Source organism: Cicer arietinum, chromosome 7 (genome assembly GCF_000331145.2).
Source record: "Cicer arietinum cultivar CDC Frontier isolate Library 1 chromosome 7, Cicar.CDCFrontier_v2.0, whole genome shotgun sequence".
Lineage (NCBI taxonomy): Eukaryota > Viridiplantae > Streptophyta > Magnoliopsida > Fabales > Fabaceae > Cicer > Cicer arietinum.
The window spans coordinates 40,543,378-40,558,851 of record NC_021166.2 but is presented as its reverse complement, the minus strand read 5'-3'; the positions used below and the strand labels follow the sequence as shown (position 1 = coordinate 40,558,851).

The following is a 15,474-nucleotide window of genomic DNA, read 5'->3' as shown; positions in this document are numbered from 1 at the left end:
GCAACTTGTTTGTAACTCTCAACTACTTTGGATGAAACATCAACTAAAAGACTACAAAATCCTAGAAACCAACATTCCTATTTATTACGACAACACTTCTACCATTTGCCTAACTAAAAACCCTATACTTCATTCTAGAGCTAAACACATAGAAATCAAATACCATTTTGTTAGGGACTTTGTTCAAAAAGGTGTGCTTAGTATGCAGTTTGTAGACACAAAACATCGATGGGATGACATATTCACCAAACCACAAACTGAAGATAGGTTTGACTCTGCCAAGAAAAACCTAAACCTTATTCTTTTACCTAACTTATGTTGTGCCAACCTAAGAGTAGTTTAGTTTCATACTTAGGACAAATTTTATGTTTAATGTTTATGCTATTATCATTCTATTATAAAAACAGGAAAAAGTATTTAACAGATTTTTGATAATATGGGGAGAAAAAATACTTATAAAAATACTTAGACTTAGAGGGAGCCTTAAGTATGGGGGATTCAAAGTATTTAAAAGAAAAGTTGTTATAAAAAATAAAGTTTTGTCATCATCAAAAAGGGGGAGATAGTTGGAATCAAGTTGGTTTTAAACTTAGAGTTTTGATGTAAAAAAATTATTTTATGAGAACAATATATTTGACTTCACATAGTATGAAAATAAGATTCGTGTTTTTTAAGACAATCTAAAATAAGATTTGATTCAGATTTATAATTGAAGAAATTTTTTGACAAAGTTGAAAAGAAGATATGGTCAAGATTTGAAGAAGATATGATCAACATTTTATTAACAATAAGATATGAATTTTTTACAAGAGGATTTGTTCAAGATTTATCTACAAAAAGATATAAATTATTTATTAGAAGATTTGATCAAAAGTTATCATAAAAAGATATGAATTTTTTATAAGAAGATTTGATCAAGATTTATCTACAAGAAGATATGAATTATTTACAAGAAGATTTTATCAAGATTTATCACAAGAAGATATGAATTGTTTACAAGAAGCTTCGATCAACATTTATTTACAAGAAGATATGAATTATTTACAAGAATATATGAACTATTTACAAGAAGATATGATAATAAATTGTTTACAAGAAGAAGCACTCACAAGAGGATACATTTATTATTTGCAAAGGTATGATTCATATTTTGACAAAGGACAAAATACTAAATTGGACTGAGTCGCCTAGTTATGAAATATTAAGAACCTGTCCAACATTATGTTCCCGCCTAGATCAAAGCAAGCAATAGGAAGGAAGTTTCGTTTGAAGAATTTGCGAAAATAATCTTAACAAAATACGAACACTATCAATCTGAAGCATTTACAAACTCAATCTTAACAAAATATGAACAATATCAATATGAAGAATTTACAAACTTAATCTGAACATTATCAATTTGAAGAATTTACAAACTCAATTTGTACAAAAAAAGAACATAATCAATCTAGAAAAATTGCTCATATTGGATTCAGAAATAAAGAATTTGCTAAAAAACATATTGTCAAAAAAACATATTGTTCAGAGTTATTTTTGTATAAGATATTGTTGAATAAACTAGGAATGAAGATACAATTCAAAATAAAAAATGACTAAATCGAAGCCCTTATTTTATCTATAAATAGATATTGAAGGTTAAAAAAGAAAATCATCGAAAAATCATAAAAGAGTAGAAGAAATCATGCTCAAAATTCATCGTAAAGTTCAAAGAGCGAAACACTTGTTCTAATGAGAAATATTTTTGAAGTGTTTTTCTTTGAGTGTGATACTCATTGTTATAATCAGCTTGTTAGCAGCAACTACTCAAGTTCCAAACCTTTGTATTCGAACCCGATAGTGGTGTTAGCATGCCTCAACTATCTTGGGCTGTCAGATTGTGTGTGTGTTCCTCAAATGGTTGGGGTTGTCAAGCTGCTTGAGAAGACTGACTTAGAGGGTTAGGTGCTTTGTAATTCAAGTTGTTGAATTAGTGGATTAAATCCTTATGAGTGAAGGGACTGCATGTAGCCAAGTTTGTGGTGAACCATGATAAAATACTTTTGTCACTTTATTCCTTCACTCCTTAGTTTTGTTATTACTGCTACTCCAAGTAATTCATCAAGTCTGGACCAGTTTAATCAAATAATGAAAAAGTTATCAACTTAGTTAAACATAATTCAACCCCCTTCTCATGTTTGCACCTTCAACGAAAGCTAGAGAGATTGAGAATTAGGAGAGTTGATAACCACCCGAATCCAGCTAAAATCGAAGAGAAACCTCCTTAGAGGAATGTTGAGTTCTTTTACATTAACTTCTTTTAGCATGAGGGTTCTGAGAATTCATTATTTGAAATTATTTACTTTTTTTCAGAAACATTTTTTGGGGGCATTACGGGTTAGAAGAACTTAGAACATGAGGAACTATAAATTTTAGCATATAGGTGATTTGAAACTGCACCCCAAATGATTTCAAAATGTCACACATGTTGATAACTTAGCAAAGTCAAAGTCTTCTCCTAACAACCTGACAACCCCAGATTGAAGAAAGAACTAAACCATTATCGAATTGGATACAAAAGATTGAAACTTGAGTAGTTACTTCTAACAAACCTGATAATAATAATAATAACTCTCACTCTTTAAGGAAATAACACTTAAAATACTTCTAACTTGACAAGTGTTTCTCTCTTTGGACACCAAGACTACTTTTTTTTTTTTTTTTTGGTGTTTTAGATGATTTTCTTCTTCAGCCTTTAGTATCTATTTATATTTAAAAATTGGGATTCAATTTAGTCCTTCTGAATTGTATTTTTTTTTCAGATTGCATTTGTAAATTCTTCAAATTGATTTTATTCCTTATGTGTTTAGATTGAGATGGTAAATTCTTCAGATTTATTTTGTTTGTATTTTGTGCATATTGTGTTTCTAAATTCTTCAGATTGATTATATTCATATGTTGTTTTAGATAAACCTTGATCAAATCTTCTACAAATCTTGACCATATCTTCTTGCATACTCTTTGAAGTCAAATATATTGTTCTCATAAAATAGTTTTGTTTTCATAAAAACTCTAAGTATAAAATGAACTTGGTTCCAATAATCTCCCCCTTTTTTATGATGACAAAACTTGTATTTTTTATAACTTTTCTTTGTATCTCTTTGACTCCCCCTAACTTAGGGTTCCCCATAAGTCTAAGTATCATTTTCTTTCCACTATATCAAATATATTTCCCCTCTTTTGTCATCAGACAAAAAGATTTGAAAGTGGAACTAAACTACTTTGAAATCACATGAATATAAAATATTACAAGAAATATAAAATTTAATGTAAAACTAAACTACTTTGAATTTATCATAACATCAGTCAAGGGTGAAGGTAAGCTTTAGGTTTTTCTTGATGAAATCGAAACTATCTACATGTAGTGGTTTGGTGAGTATGTCAGCCCATTGGTGTTCAGTTTCTACAAATTGAATGTTTAGTACCCCTTTTTAAACAAAATCCCTAATGAAGTGGTGTTGGATCTCTATGTGCTTAGCTCTAGAATGTAAAATAGGGTTTTTGGTTAGACAAATGGAAGAAGTGTTATCTCAATAGATGGGAATGTTGGATTCAAGGATTTTGTAGTCTTCAAGTCGATGTTTCATCTAAAGTAGTTGAGTGCAGCCAACTACTGAAATATACTCAACCTCTATTGTTGATATTGCAATGGTGTCTTATCTCTTACTTGATAAAGATATTAAGTTGTCACCTAAAAAGGTGCAGTTGCCACTAGTGCTCTTTCTCACAAGTATATCTCCAGCATAATCAAAATCACAATATCCACTCAGTTTTTACTTAGAAGGTTGCTTGTAGAACAAGTTAAGGTTGGTAGTGCCTTTTAGGTATCTAAGAATTCTCTTAACAACAGTTAAATGTTATTTCCTAAGATCATCTTGAAATCTTGCACAAACACTTACACTAAACATGATGTCAGGTCTGGAAGCGGTAAGGTAAAGTAGGAATCCTATCATTCTTCTATAGGATTTTTTTCAACTTTTTGGCCTGAATCCATTTGAAATGCAATTTTAACATCCATCCTCTAGAAATGCAATTTTAACATCCATTTGAAATAACGTAATGTTATTATTTGTAGCAAAAGAAAGTATGATACAAATAGCTTCGAATTTGGCTACTAGAGCAAATGTCTCAGTGTAATCAATACCCTGTTGTTGACTGTAGCCTTGTGCGACAAGTCTTACCTTGTTTATAACCACTTCACCTTTTTCATTTAGCTTGTTTTGGAAATCCACTTGGTTCCAATAATTTTCATCTTTGGTCTAGTTACTAGATCCCAAACATCATCCTATTAAATTCATTTAACTCTTCTTGCATTGCAAGAATCCCTCCATCATCTATCAATGCTTCATCAATAGTGGTAAGCTTAATTGATGAGTGTGAGCCAAACAAAATGGTATTTTTTTTAATGATGATCTGATCCTCAAATGACCACTTGCACTTCCAATGAGATGATATGACTTGTACTTCCATCCAGATCTCCCTTCTGACTTATCTTGACTATTTCTAACTTGATCATATTCATCCTCTAAATATTTGTCATCTTTTGGTTTGTCTGCATCTATTTCCTTTGGTTCCAGTAAACCTGCAGTATCCTCAAAATGTTTGTCATATAACATAATATAAATCAAATAATAATTAAATTTAAAGAAAGATATAACCTATATGTCAACAGTTTCAATTTCACTCTAAAAACCCACATATTTTTTCTTTTCTGGTTTTCATATTCTAAATTTGCATATTCTCTGATTAGAGGGACTGAATGAAGGGATTTGAATTCCCATCCAGGTTTATAGTCTTGATGAATTTGATTGGAGTGCTCAAAGAAGTCTCATGCTTTTGATTTTCAATCTGACACTTCTGTTTATGTTGTTGTATCATGTTCCTTTGGTAATTTGGATTCTTTTGGTAGTTTCAATTCTGTTGATATGTGTGATTTCTCTGCCAGTTTGATTATGTCGATACTCCAAATTTTTTGATATTTCTGGTTCATCATATATTTTCTGATAGTCAGTTGGCTTATGTTTGTTAAGCTTTTGAACATATGCGTTTTCCCCTTCATATATTGCAAACATCCATTGACCAGACACCATGACTGGTGTTTCAATTTGGTTGCTTAGAACATCTGCAACATAAACAATTTTATCCTTTGGTACCTGATTTGTTAATTCTTAGAGGTTTCTTGTCTTTCCATGTGGTTAGCATAAGACAAGATATTTTAGTGCGACATTTCTTATAGAAAATAGTACATAAATCATATGAAGGAACAAACTTAGGTTCAATTACTTTTTCTTGAAATCATATTCCTCTTTTACCATTCCTACTAACACCATAAATAATAAATGCATATTTGCTTCATTTCATACCATTATCAAGAAAATATTGAAATATGTTTTCAAGCTTATCAGAGTTACATGTGGTATTTTCATTTGATGTTGAACTATAACTATTTTTTAGAGTTAGATTTCCAGCCTTAAGTTCATCAATATTAGTTTTTCAGATTTGCATTTTTTATTTTTAGTTCAGTAATATCAATTTTCATAGTTGCACTATCTATCTTAAGTTCAATAATACTAGTTTTCAGAGTTTCATTTTCTATTTTAAATTCAGAACTTTGATTCTTTAAAACATTAACTTTTTTATTTAAATTTGTATTTTCTTTCCTAAGTGTCTTCAGTTTTAAAGACAATTTGTGATTCTTATTTAAAAAATCATTTATAGAAATAACTAAATCAGATCGAGTAAAGTCATAATATACCTCAATTTCATCATCTATTGATTCACTTCCAGAATCAGAATCTACGTTGGATCCAGAGGCAAATTTGGTATGAACCATCAGAGCCAAATCTTCGTGCTCTTCATCATTAGAGGATTCATCATTATCATCTCATGTAGCCATCAAACTCTTCTTCTTAGGTCTAAAATCTTTCCTCTGAAGTTTCCCTTTCTCCATATTTGGACATTCTGACCTGATATGTTTAAGTTCATTGCATCCATAGCAGATGATGATCTTCTGGTCATATTTATCACCCTTTTGTTTGTTGGATTGCTTGGAATATCTTTGGGGAAATTTCTTCTTTATGTTGTGCCACATCTTATGAACCTTTCTGCATATAAACATACATTCCTCTTCCTCTAATTCTTCATTCTGGTCATATGAATCATCATCCTCTAATTCTACTATTGCCATCAAAACTTTCTTTTGCTTGGATTATAAAGCCAAGGTTGGTTGCTTCTTCTTGGGCTTATCCTCTGCAAGCTCAATTTCATGTGATCCGAGATAGCAGATTAATTTTTTCAACTTAAGAGTATTTAGATCATTTGCTTCTTGAATGACTTGCTTTTCAGACTCCTTAGTATCTTCTTCACGTGATCAACAGTAGTATAACTCTTTTCAAGTACCTTTAATCATGAGACCAGAGTCTAGAATCTGGAATACATTGTTCCAATGTCTTCATCTTCTTCTATCTTGAATAACTCATTCTTTTTGACTAGGAGGTTGGCCTTTTCTTCTTGAACTTGCTTGCTTCCTGCATGGGTCAAAACCATACTATCATAAATACTTTTTTGTTGTCTTCTTGTTGGTGCACTTGTCAAACTCCTTGAAGGTGATTCCATTTAACATGAATTTTCTGGACTTATGATGCATCTTGTACATCTTCTTATGATAAGCATTCATCTCACTTATTGAAATTTCAATACCATCAGTATTCTTCAGAGCAATATAACCATCTTCCACCAAGTCCCAAAGTTCAAGATCTTGTGAAACATAGAAACTTTTAAGCATGTCCTTCTAATACTCAAAATGTTCTCCATCAATCAGAGGTGGTTTGTTGATGTTTCATCCAACAGCTTCTTCATGGAATCCAGACATATTGAACCCTTGGATCTTTTCTCAAACACTATAAAATGCTCAGCCTTGAGACCGAGCTCTGATACCAATTGAAGGTGCAAACACGAGAAAAAGGGTTGAATTGTGTTTTACAAAGGTGATAACTTTTTGATAATTTATATTTAAATAAAAAATAGTTTGATTTTGGTGACTTAATTGGTGTAGAAGCAATCAGATTCAAACGCAGCAAACAATGAAAGCATAAATAATTTGACACGTAGAATTATCTTGGTTCATCACTAACTTGGCTACATCCAATCCCCTTATTCAGAAGGCTTTAATCCATAAATTCAAATACTTTGAATTACAAAGCATCTGATCCTCCAAGTTAGTCTTCCTAAACAGCTTGACAATACCAGACTTTAGAGGAACTAACCAACTTGACCCTACAAGCCAAGTCTTCTCTTAACAAAGCTATCATATTAGATACAAAATATTGGAACTTGAGTAGTTGCTTCTAACAAATTTGATAATAATAGTATCCCTCACCCTCTAAGAAAAGAACACTCAAAATATTTCTAACTTTAAAAAGTGTTTCTCTCTTTGAACTCTAAGACTACTCTTTTATGCTTTTCGATGATTTTCTTCTTCAACCTTGAGTATCTATTTATAGTTAAAATTTGGGTTTCAATTTAGTCCTTGTATAATTCTGAATTATTTTGTTCAGATTGCATTTATAAATTCTTCAAATTGATACTATTCCTTTTTTGTTTAGATTGAGATTGTAAATTCTTCATATTGATTTTATTCGTATTTTGTGTAGAATGCGTTTGTGAAGTCTTCAGATTAATTTTATTCATATTTTGTTGTAGATAAATCTTGATCAAATCTTCAAATCTTTTTCAAATATTCTTGAAATCTTTTTCAAATCTTCTACAAATCTTGACCATATCTTCTTGCATACTCTTTGAAGTCAAATATATTGTTCTCATAAAATACTTTTGTTATCATAAAAACTCTTAAGTATAAAAGGAACTTGGTTCCAACAGGCTGGCCAGGCCTTACCTATATGACGGCAAGATAATCTCCACTTCAAACAAATAACATCTAGTTTATCCCTCCGTTGGCCTATGATACTCCATTAAGACCATCATCACAAGCACAAGATGAAATCACCACTATTTCATCAACTATATGGTTACTTCAATATTCTCATCACAAATTTATAATATCACTATCATTAATCATACATCATCATTATCATCACATAAACTCATCACAAATTTATAGCATCACTATCATCAATCATACATCATCATCATCACATAAACATATCTCAAATTTTTAAAATCACTATGATCAATCATACATCATCATCATCACAAAACTTATCACAATGCATCCATATTTTATCATCACATCACACAAATGTGTATCATATAATGCATTCATCTTTTATCGTCACATCACATAAATTTGTCTAATCAAACATATCAAAATTCATTCGACATCCAATATCACAATAATATCAAATACTACACATTTTAATGAAATTAAATCAATCAACACCTTATAAATGTTTCTATTTCATATTTTAATATCACAATTTTCATATTTTAATATTAATTTATCCCTTAAAGGGCTACTGCTGTCTGAAGCGAGTTCCAAATGAATCATTGGGAAATACGATTTTCTTGTTCACCTCACAATATAATATACTATTAAATTCAAATTCTCTCTCACTTCTTATATTATTTTGACGCATTCTCAAACACAAAAATCAATGAAAGATTTAAAAAAACAACAACTGCATATCAACAACGTACAACGAACAAATCCAAATGATTGGCGAGTTCACAAAATCGTAAAGACACGACTACTAAATTATGAGGAGCATACAAAGCAATGTTAAATGTTTAATAACAACTTTAGGAGCAAAAAAAGAGTCAAAACAACGAGAAAAAGACTACATAAAAAGTCTTACCAACTCGTCGAAGCGCTAAAAGGGCCTCACGTCAACTTCAATGGAAAATGAAAATGAGTAGTGCTTCTTGAAGGTTTTGATGAGAGGAATCTAAAAACAATGCTAGTTTTTTTAGACGACAAACATGGTGATCATAATCGGTCAAAAGCAGCTCGCCCAAGGAAGGAAACGCAAATCTTATTGATGAAACAGAGCCACGGTCGATAAAATGGATGCCAAAAAGGGATTCAATGGCTGCGTTTTTTGGGATCATTTAAAATGGAAAGAAATTGGTGGGAGTGAATTTAAGAGAAAGAAGATTTACGATGGCTGCGTTTTTTTGTTGTTGTTGCCCTCATATATTTTTTTAAAAATTGTAGATGGAAGGGTGTAGATAGCCGATGTAAATGTGTAGGAGTAAATGGTCCAACACATGGGAGTCCAATCTGAGGCTGAAATATGGTGTAATGAGCAACTCGCATGTTTTGGAAAGAAAAGCTGAATCTAGTAACAATAATAGCCCAAATTAATATGTAGAAGTAGAAAATAGGGGTGTAAATAATTGTCAGGTCTAAATCCATTTTGTATTTCTAAAAATGAACAAATAATTTATTTGACTCATCTACATTAAAAACATTTCTCTAAAATACTCATTTTAACATAATATTATTTTCCTTAACATAAATAAGTAAATCAGCAAATATATTTTAACCACTAAATCAAATATCCAAAAAATTACCACATCATAGCAAACACACATATAAGTAAAAGATTAAGTAAAATTATTATTTTTAGACTTAGAACAATTATTTTAATAGTCTTATCTTCGGGTCATATTCAATTAATGTAAGGAATTCGTTGTTGATCACAATTTTAAACGTTTAAAGAACGTGTATAATATCATGGATTCTTGCAAATTATCTTGTTGCAATATGTAAGACAATAAAACATGAATGTGTAACAAAACGATAGCCAAAATAAGAACACATTAACAACAATTTATAGTATATAAATATATTTCAAATTAAATTTACAAAATATAAAGCATCGGTAATTTAAATTCAGGAAGCAACTCAATTATAAATACTTGGGGAGTTTAAACCTATCTAATGGGTAGTAGTAATTGATGATTAAATTAAACTTAAAGATCTATTTTATTGGTATAAATCTAAAAACTTCCTAAACATAAAAATAATGTAATATACTAATTTTTAACTACTGCTAGAAATATCAAATTTCTCTCATTGCATGTATTTAACATTACTTTGATGTAGCACGGAGATTAAGGTCAAAAGGTCAAACATTAGGAGACTGGTTCACGTCAGTCAAACGATCGTATTTGTGGCGGCGCTGTATTTGGTAGTGAGGTATTGTACACGGTAGTGCATGTTATTAATCTTACTTCTATTGTCGCTTTGAATAGTGAGGTACCAGACAATATATGATTTGACAAGAATGTCAAGTATGATCATTTGAGAGTCTTTAGTTGCAAGACTCTTTGGTTATTTAGTTGTTGACCTACTAAACTAGATTCCACAATATGATTTGCATGATGTTCTATGATATCATGGGTGCATAAATCTCATTCAAATGAAAAATACGCACCACAAATGTGACACATGAAATTTGATATTGGAAGTGAATAAAAAAACGAAACTTACAAATAGTTTTGGAGAGTGAATAAGAGTAAAGCAAATATAAGATAAGACGAATAACAATATATATAGACACACAATGAATTACGACCCTATTTAGTTTGGGCGATTTTGTTTTTACATAAAATAAATTATGTTTTTAGATAAAACAAATTAAAGTAGTGACAATATGCATATTTTAAAAAGATTTCCTTTAAAGTTAATTTAATTCAAAAATCAAAACTGAATGTAAAACATAAAATGTAATGGTGAAAATACATTTGATATTTTGAAAACATTTCCTTCAAAATTTTACTGAAAAAACACCACAAACTGAAAACAAAAAATAAAGCTTTCATTTAGGCCCCCTCAAGAGAGAGGACTAAGGCACCTAAAGCATGGGATCTGGCATATAAAAAATAAAATAAAGAAACCTCAATCAATTTTTTTTTCTATTTTATACGTATTTTTTTCTTCAAAACGACACGTATAATAATATATAAATTTTTTAAAAGGCCTTTCTAAATTGTCAAAATTAAAAACCCTCATTATGTCAAAATAATTAAAAAAAAAACCTCCACCAATTTGATGCCAATATTTTAGGGTATATGTTAGTGGTTGAGTGTGATAAGGATCGATCAACTCAAGATAAATACACTTTTTACAATATTACACATGGTCCTTTAGATGTTATAGGTGTAATAATAACTTTTTACCATAGTTTTATATTCTTGTGTCATAATTGAGCTTTAGTAAAATTCGTAACTAATTTTAGAAATGGTTACATTTTGAGCCATTCTCCTTTTGCATGTAGTAACATGAGATGTATTTATCTAATTTTAAGTTATTTTAGAGTCGGGAAGCTAAGCAATAGAACTTCAACTCTTATGTTGAGATAGAAGTTAAGTTCGAACATAACTATTAGTTAATGTTATTATATATTAGTAGTAAGGGTATTTTAGATATTTTCTATTTTCCTATATATATACTCATTGTAACCCTATTAACTTTAGTTTGGTTCATTCTATGTTATGAAACTGGTTGTTTCTCTTCTTACTCTTTTCATTGTTAACATGGTATCAAAGAGCTTTGGTTGATTTTGAGATCTACCGTAGAGAAGAGAGAGACTATTTTGATAGGAAAGACAACCACCAAAAGAGAAAAGAGAAGAGTAACCATATTCTCGATTTTGTTAAATCAGTCTCGAAAAAACATCGATTGCGCATTTGTTAACCGTTGGATCGGGCTGCTATTTGGACAGAAGGTTCGCAACATTTAAGTCTTCGTCTTCAACGGTCGGATCGGTGAGGCGACGTCTGGAGAGGGAGAAATCATGCTCGCATAGCACCAGGTTATCCCTAACTTATTTTGTCTCAGTGATTGGGTTTGTTGTATTTTCCTGTCATTATTTGTTATGGCTGGTGCTAAGGATAATTCTCTTCAAGCTGTTAGTGTTCACCTCAATGGACAAAATTACTCTTATTGGAGTTATGTGATGAAAAAGTTTTTGATTGGAAAAGATATGTGGGGTTTTGTTGATGGAATTTCTGTTAAGCCTACAGATAAAAAGGATGAAACTAAATATGCAAAAGACCTGAAAACATAGAATGTTAGTAATTCAAAAATTATTACTTGGATTAATAATTCTGTTGAGTTGTCTATATGAGTACAACTAGCAAAATATGATACTGCTAAAGAGATTTGGAATCACTTGAAACGTTTGTATGTTCAGTCTAACTTTGCAAAACGTTATCAGTTAGAAATTGATATTAGAGCTCTTAAGCAGAATAGTATGACCATTCAGGAATTCTATTCGACAATGACTAATCTGTGGGATCAATTGGCTCTTACGGAATCACCTGAGTTGAAAGCTGTCAAAGCATACATTGATCAAAGAGAGGAGCAACGTCTGGTTTGATTTCTAATGGCTCTTTGTGATGATTTTGAGGGCCTTCGTGGGGGTATTTTGCATCGTTCCCCCCTTCCTAATGTTGAATCAGTAGTTAGTGAATTGTTGGCAGAAGAAATCAGACTTAAGACTCATTCTAGTGTGTTAGATAAGGGAATTCTCCCAACTCCTCCATCTGTTTTTGTTGCTCCTGTTCAAAAAAAAATATATCTCAATGGAGAGTTGGGCTTGGTAATGATGAATGTGCATTCTGCAAAGAAAAAGGTCATTGGAAAACACATTTTCTGAAATTGGGGAGAGCACATAAGAAGAATTTTAGGGGGCCATCGTCCAATGTTGTTGCTTCTGTTCCTCCTACCATTGGCTCTAGTTCTGGTTCTGTATACTCATCTGAGACTGCTTCCCAAATATCTGATATTGCAGAACAGCTTCAAATACTTCTTGCCACTCGAGGAGCAACGTCTGGTTTGGTTTCTAATGGCTCTTCGTGATGATTTTGAGGGCCTTCGTGGGGGTATTTTGCATCGTTCCCCCCTTCCTAATGTTGAATCAGTAGTTAGTGAATTGTTGGCAGAAGAAATCAGACTTAAGACTCATTCTGGTATGTTAAATAAGGAAATTCTCTCAGCTCCTCCATCTGTTTTTGTTGCTCCTGTTCAAAAAAAAACATCTCAAGGGAGAGTTGGGCTTGGTAATGATGAATGTGCATTCTGCAAAGAAAAAGGTCATTGGAAAGCACGTTGTCCGAAATTGGGGAGAACACATAAGAAGAATTTTAGGGGGCCATCGTCCAATGTTGTTGCTTCTGCTCCTCCTACCATTGACTCTAGTTCTGGTTCTGTATACTCATCTGAGAGTGCTTCCCAAATATCTGATATTGCAGAACAACTTCAAAGACTTCTTGCCACTCAATCACATGCCATGTCTGCCACCTCTTCTAAAGGTTTGAACTCCTCTGGTATGTCAGGTATATCTCCTTCCATATGGATTCTTGATTCTGGAGCATCTCATCATATGACATACGATGATAAATCTTTTGTGTCTGTGAAACCTGCCTCGTCTGTGTCGGTTATGACTGCTGATGGCACTCCTATGCCACTAGCAGGCATTGGTTCTGTCTCCACACCTCACTTGTCTCTTTCTAATGTTTATTATATTCCTAATCTTACTTTGAGTCTTGCTTCTGTTAGTCAAATATGTGATTTCGGTTATTCGGTTACGTTTTCTTCCACTTCTTGTTGTGTGCAGGATCCACATTCCGGGAGGCTGATTGGGACAGGCCATAGACAGGGGGGACTTTACGTTTTGGATGAACTACGACTCCAAGATACTGCAGCCTCAACAACTACTGCTGACTTATTATCTAGTTTTCGCTTGAATTCCTTATCTTCTAGTTTTTATTTATGGCATTCTCGCCTTGGACATGTTTCTGCTTCTAGATTAAAATATTTGGCTTCTATTGGAGCCTTAGTAAAGTTACAACCCTATGATATCTCAGATTGTTATGGTTGTAAACTGGCTAAATTCCTAGCTTTACAGTTTAGTAAAAGTGTTTCCGTTTCATATGTGCCTTTTGATTTAGTTCACTCTGATGTTTGGGGTCCATCACCGGTTCTCACCAAAGGTGGATCTAGATATTATGTTTTGTTTATTGATGATTACACTTGTTATTGTTGGGTTTATCTTATGAAAAATTGCTCTGAATTTTTTGACATTTATCATATATTTCGTGCAATGGTCAAAACACAACATAATTCTGTTATAAAGTGTTTTCGTTGTGATTTAGGTGGTGAATATACCTCTCATAAATTTTCTGAATTACTTGCTTATGATGGCACCCGCCACCAAACATCTTGTATTGATACTCCTCAACAAAATGGAGTTGCTGAAAGGAAACACTGTCACATTATAGAGACTGCTCGTTCTCTTTTGTTGTCTGCTTCAGTTCCTAGTGAGTTTTGGGGAGAAGCAGTTCTTACTGTTGTTCTTGCTATTAATAGAATTCCATCCTCTATCATATCAGGTTTGTCTCCCTTTGAAAAATTGTATGCTTCTACCCCTGATTACTATTCATTGAAAGTTTTTGGTTCTACTTGTTTTGTTCTTCGCCCTTAAGTGTTGTCTTCTCGTTCAGCCATGTGTGTTTTTCTTGGTTATGGAGATGGTCAAAAGGGTTATCGTTGTTATGATCCTCATGCAAGAAAACTTTATGTATCTCGTAATGTTGCTTTTCTTGAGCACATCCCTTTTTACTTTGTTTCCTCTGATTCTCTAATTACTAAGAGTTCTAAACTAAATCATATTGATCCGTTTGGTCCTAATGATAGCGCTTCTAGTGATTCTAATGTTGAGAATTGCAAGACAAACACTACTACTCCACGTGATGACATCCCTCTTGTCTCCCCGGCTGTCCAACCACCTCTTGCGATTGTTGATCCTCGTCGTTACCCTTCTTGTCAACGTAAGTCTACTCAGTTACCTGATTTTGTCTATTCAACTTACTCAACTTCGTTTGCTTCTTTCTTAACCTCTATTCACAGTTTGTCTAAGCCTTCTTCCTATAAAGAGGTTATTCTTGATCCTCTTTGGCAGCAGGCTATGGCAGAAGAACTATCTGCATTGCACAAAACCAACATTTGGGAATTAGTACATTTTCCTCTTAGAAAACGTGTTATTGGGTCTCGTTGGGTATACAAGATCAAAACTAAGTCTGATGGATCAATTGAGCTACAAAGCACGTCTTGTTGCTAAGGGTTTCTCTCAACAATATGGTATGAATTATGAAGAAACTTTTGCTCCTATAGCCAAGATGACCACTATTCGTACTCTTATTGTAGTTGCATCTATTCGTCAATGGTATATTTCCCAAATGGATGTCAAAAATGCCTTTTTAAATGGTGAGCTTCATGAAGAAGTCTATATGGTCCCTCCGCAAGGAGTTTCTCATAATCAAGGGGAAGTATGTAAGTTAAAAAATGCTCTATATGGTCTTAAGCAGGCTCCTCGAGTTTGGTTTGAGAAATTCTCTACTGTGATCACTTCTCTTGGTTTTCGCTCTAGCGAACATGATTCTGCATTGTTTATAAGGTCCACCACTTATGGT

The 15,474-nt window shown here is 32.4% G+C and overlaps 1 protein-coding gene across 1 annotated transcript; it reads left to right on the top strand.

Annotated features, from left to right (window-relative positions):
* The first annotated feature begins 12,833 nt into the window (after positions 1-12,833).
* On the top strand, positions 12,834-13,695 carry LOC140918942 (uncharacterized). Its single transcript, XM_073364011.1, has 2 exons — positions 12,834-13,338; positions 13,620-13,695. The coding sequence occupies exons 1-2, from the start codon at positions 12,849-12,851 to the stop codon at positions 13,655-13,657; spliced, it is 528 nt and encodes a 175-aa protein (XP_073220112.1). The 5' UTR covers positions 12,834-12,848; the 3' UTR covers positions 13,658-13,695.
* The last annotated feature ends 1,779 nt before the right edge of the window (positions 13,696-15,474 follow it).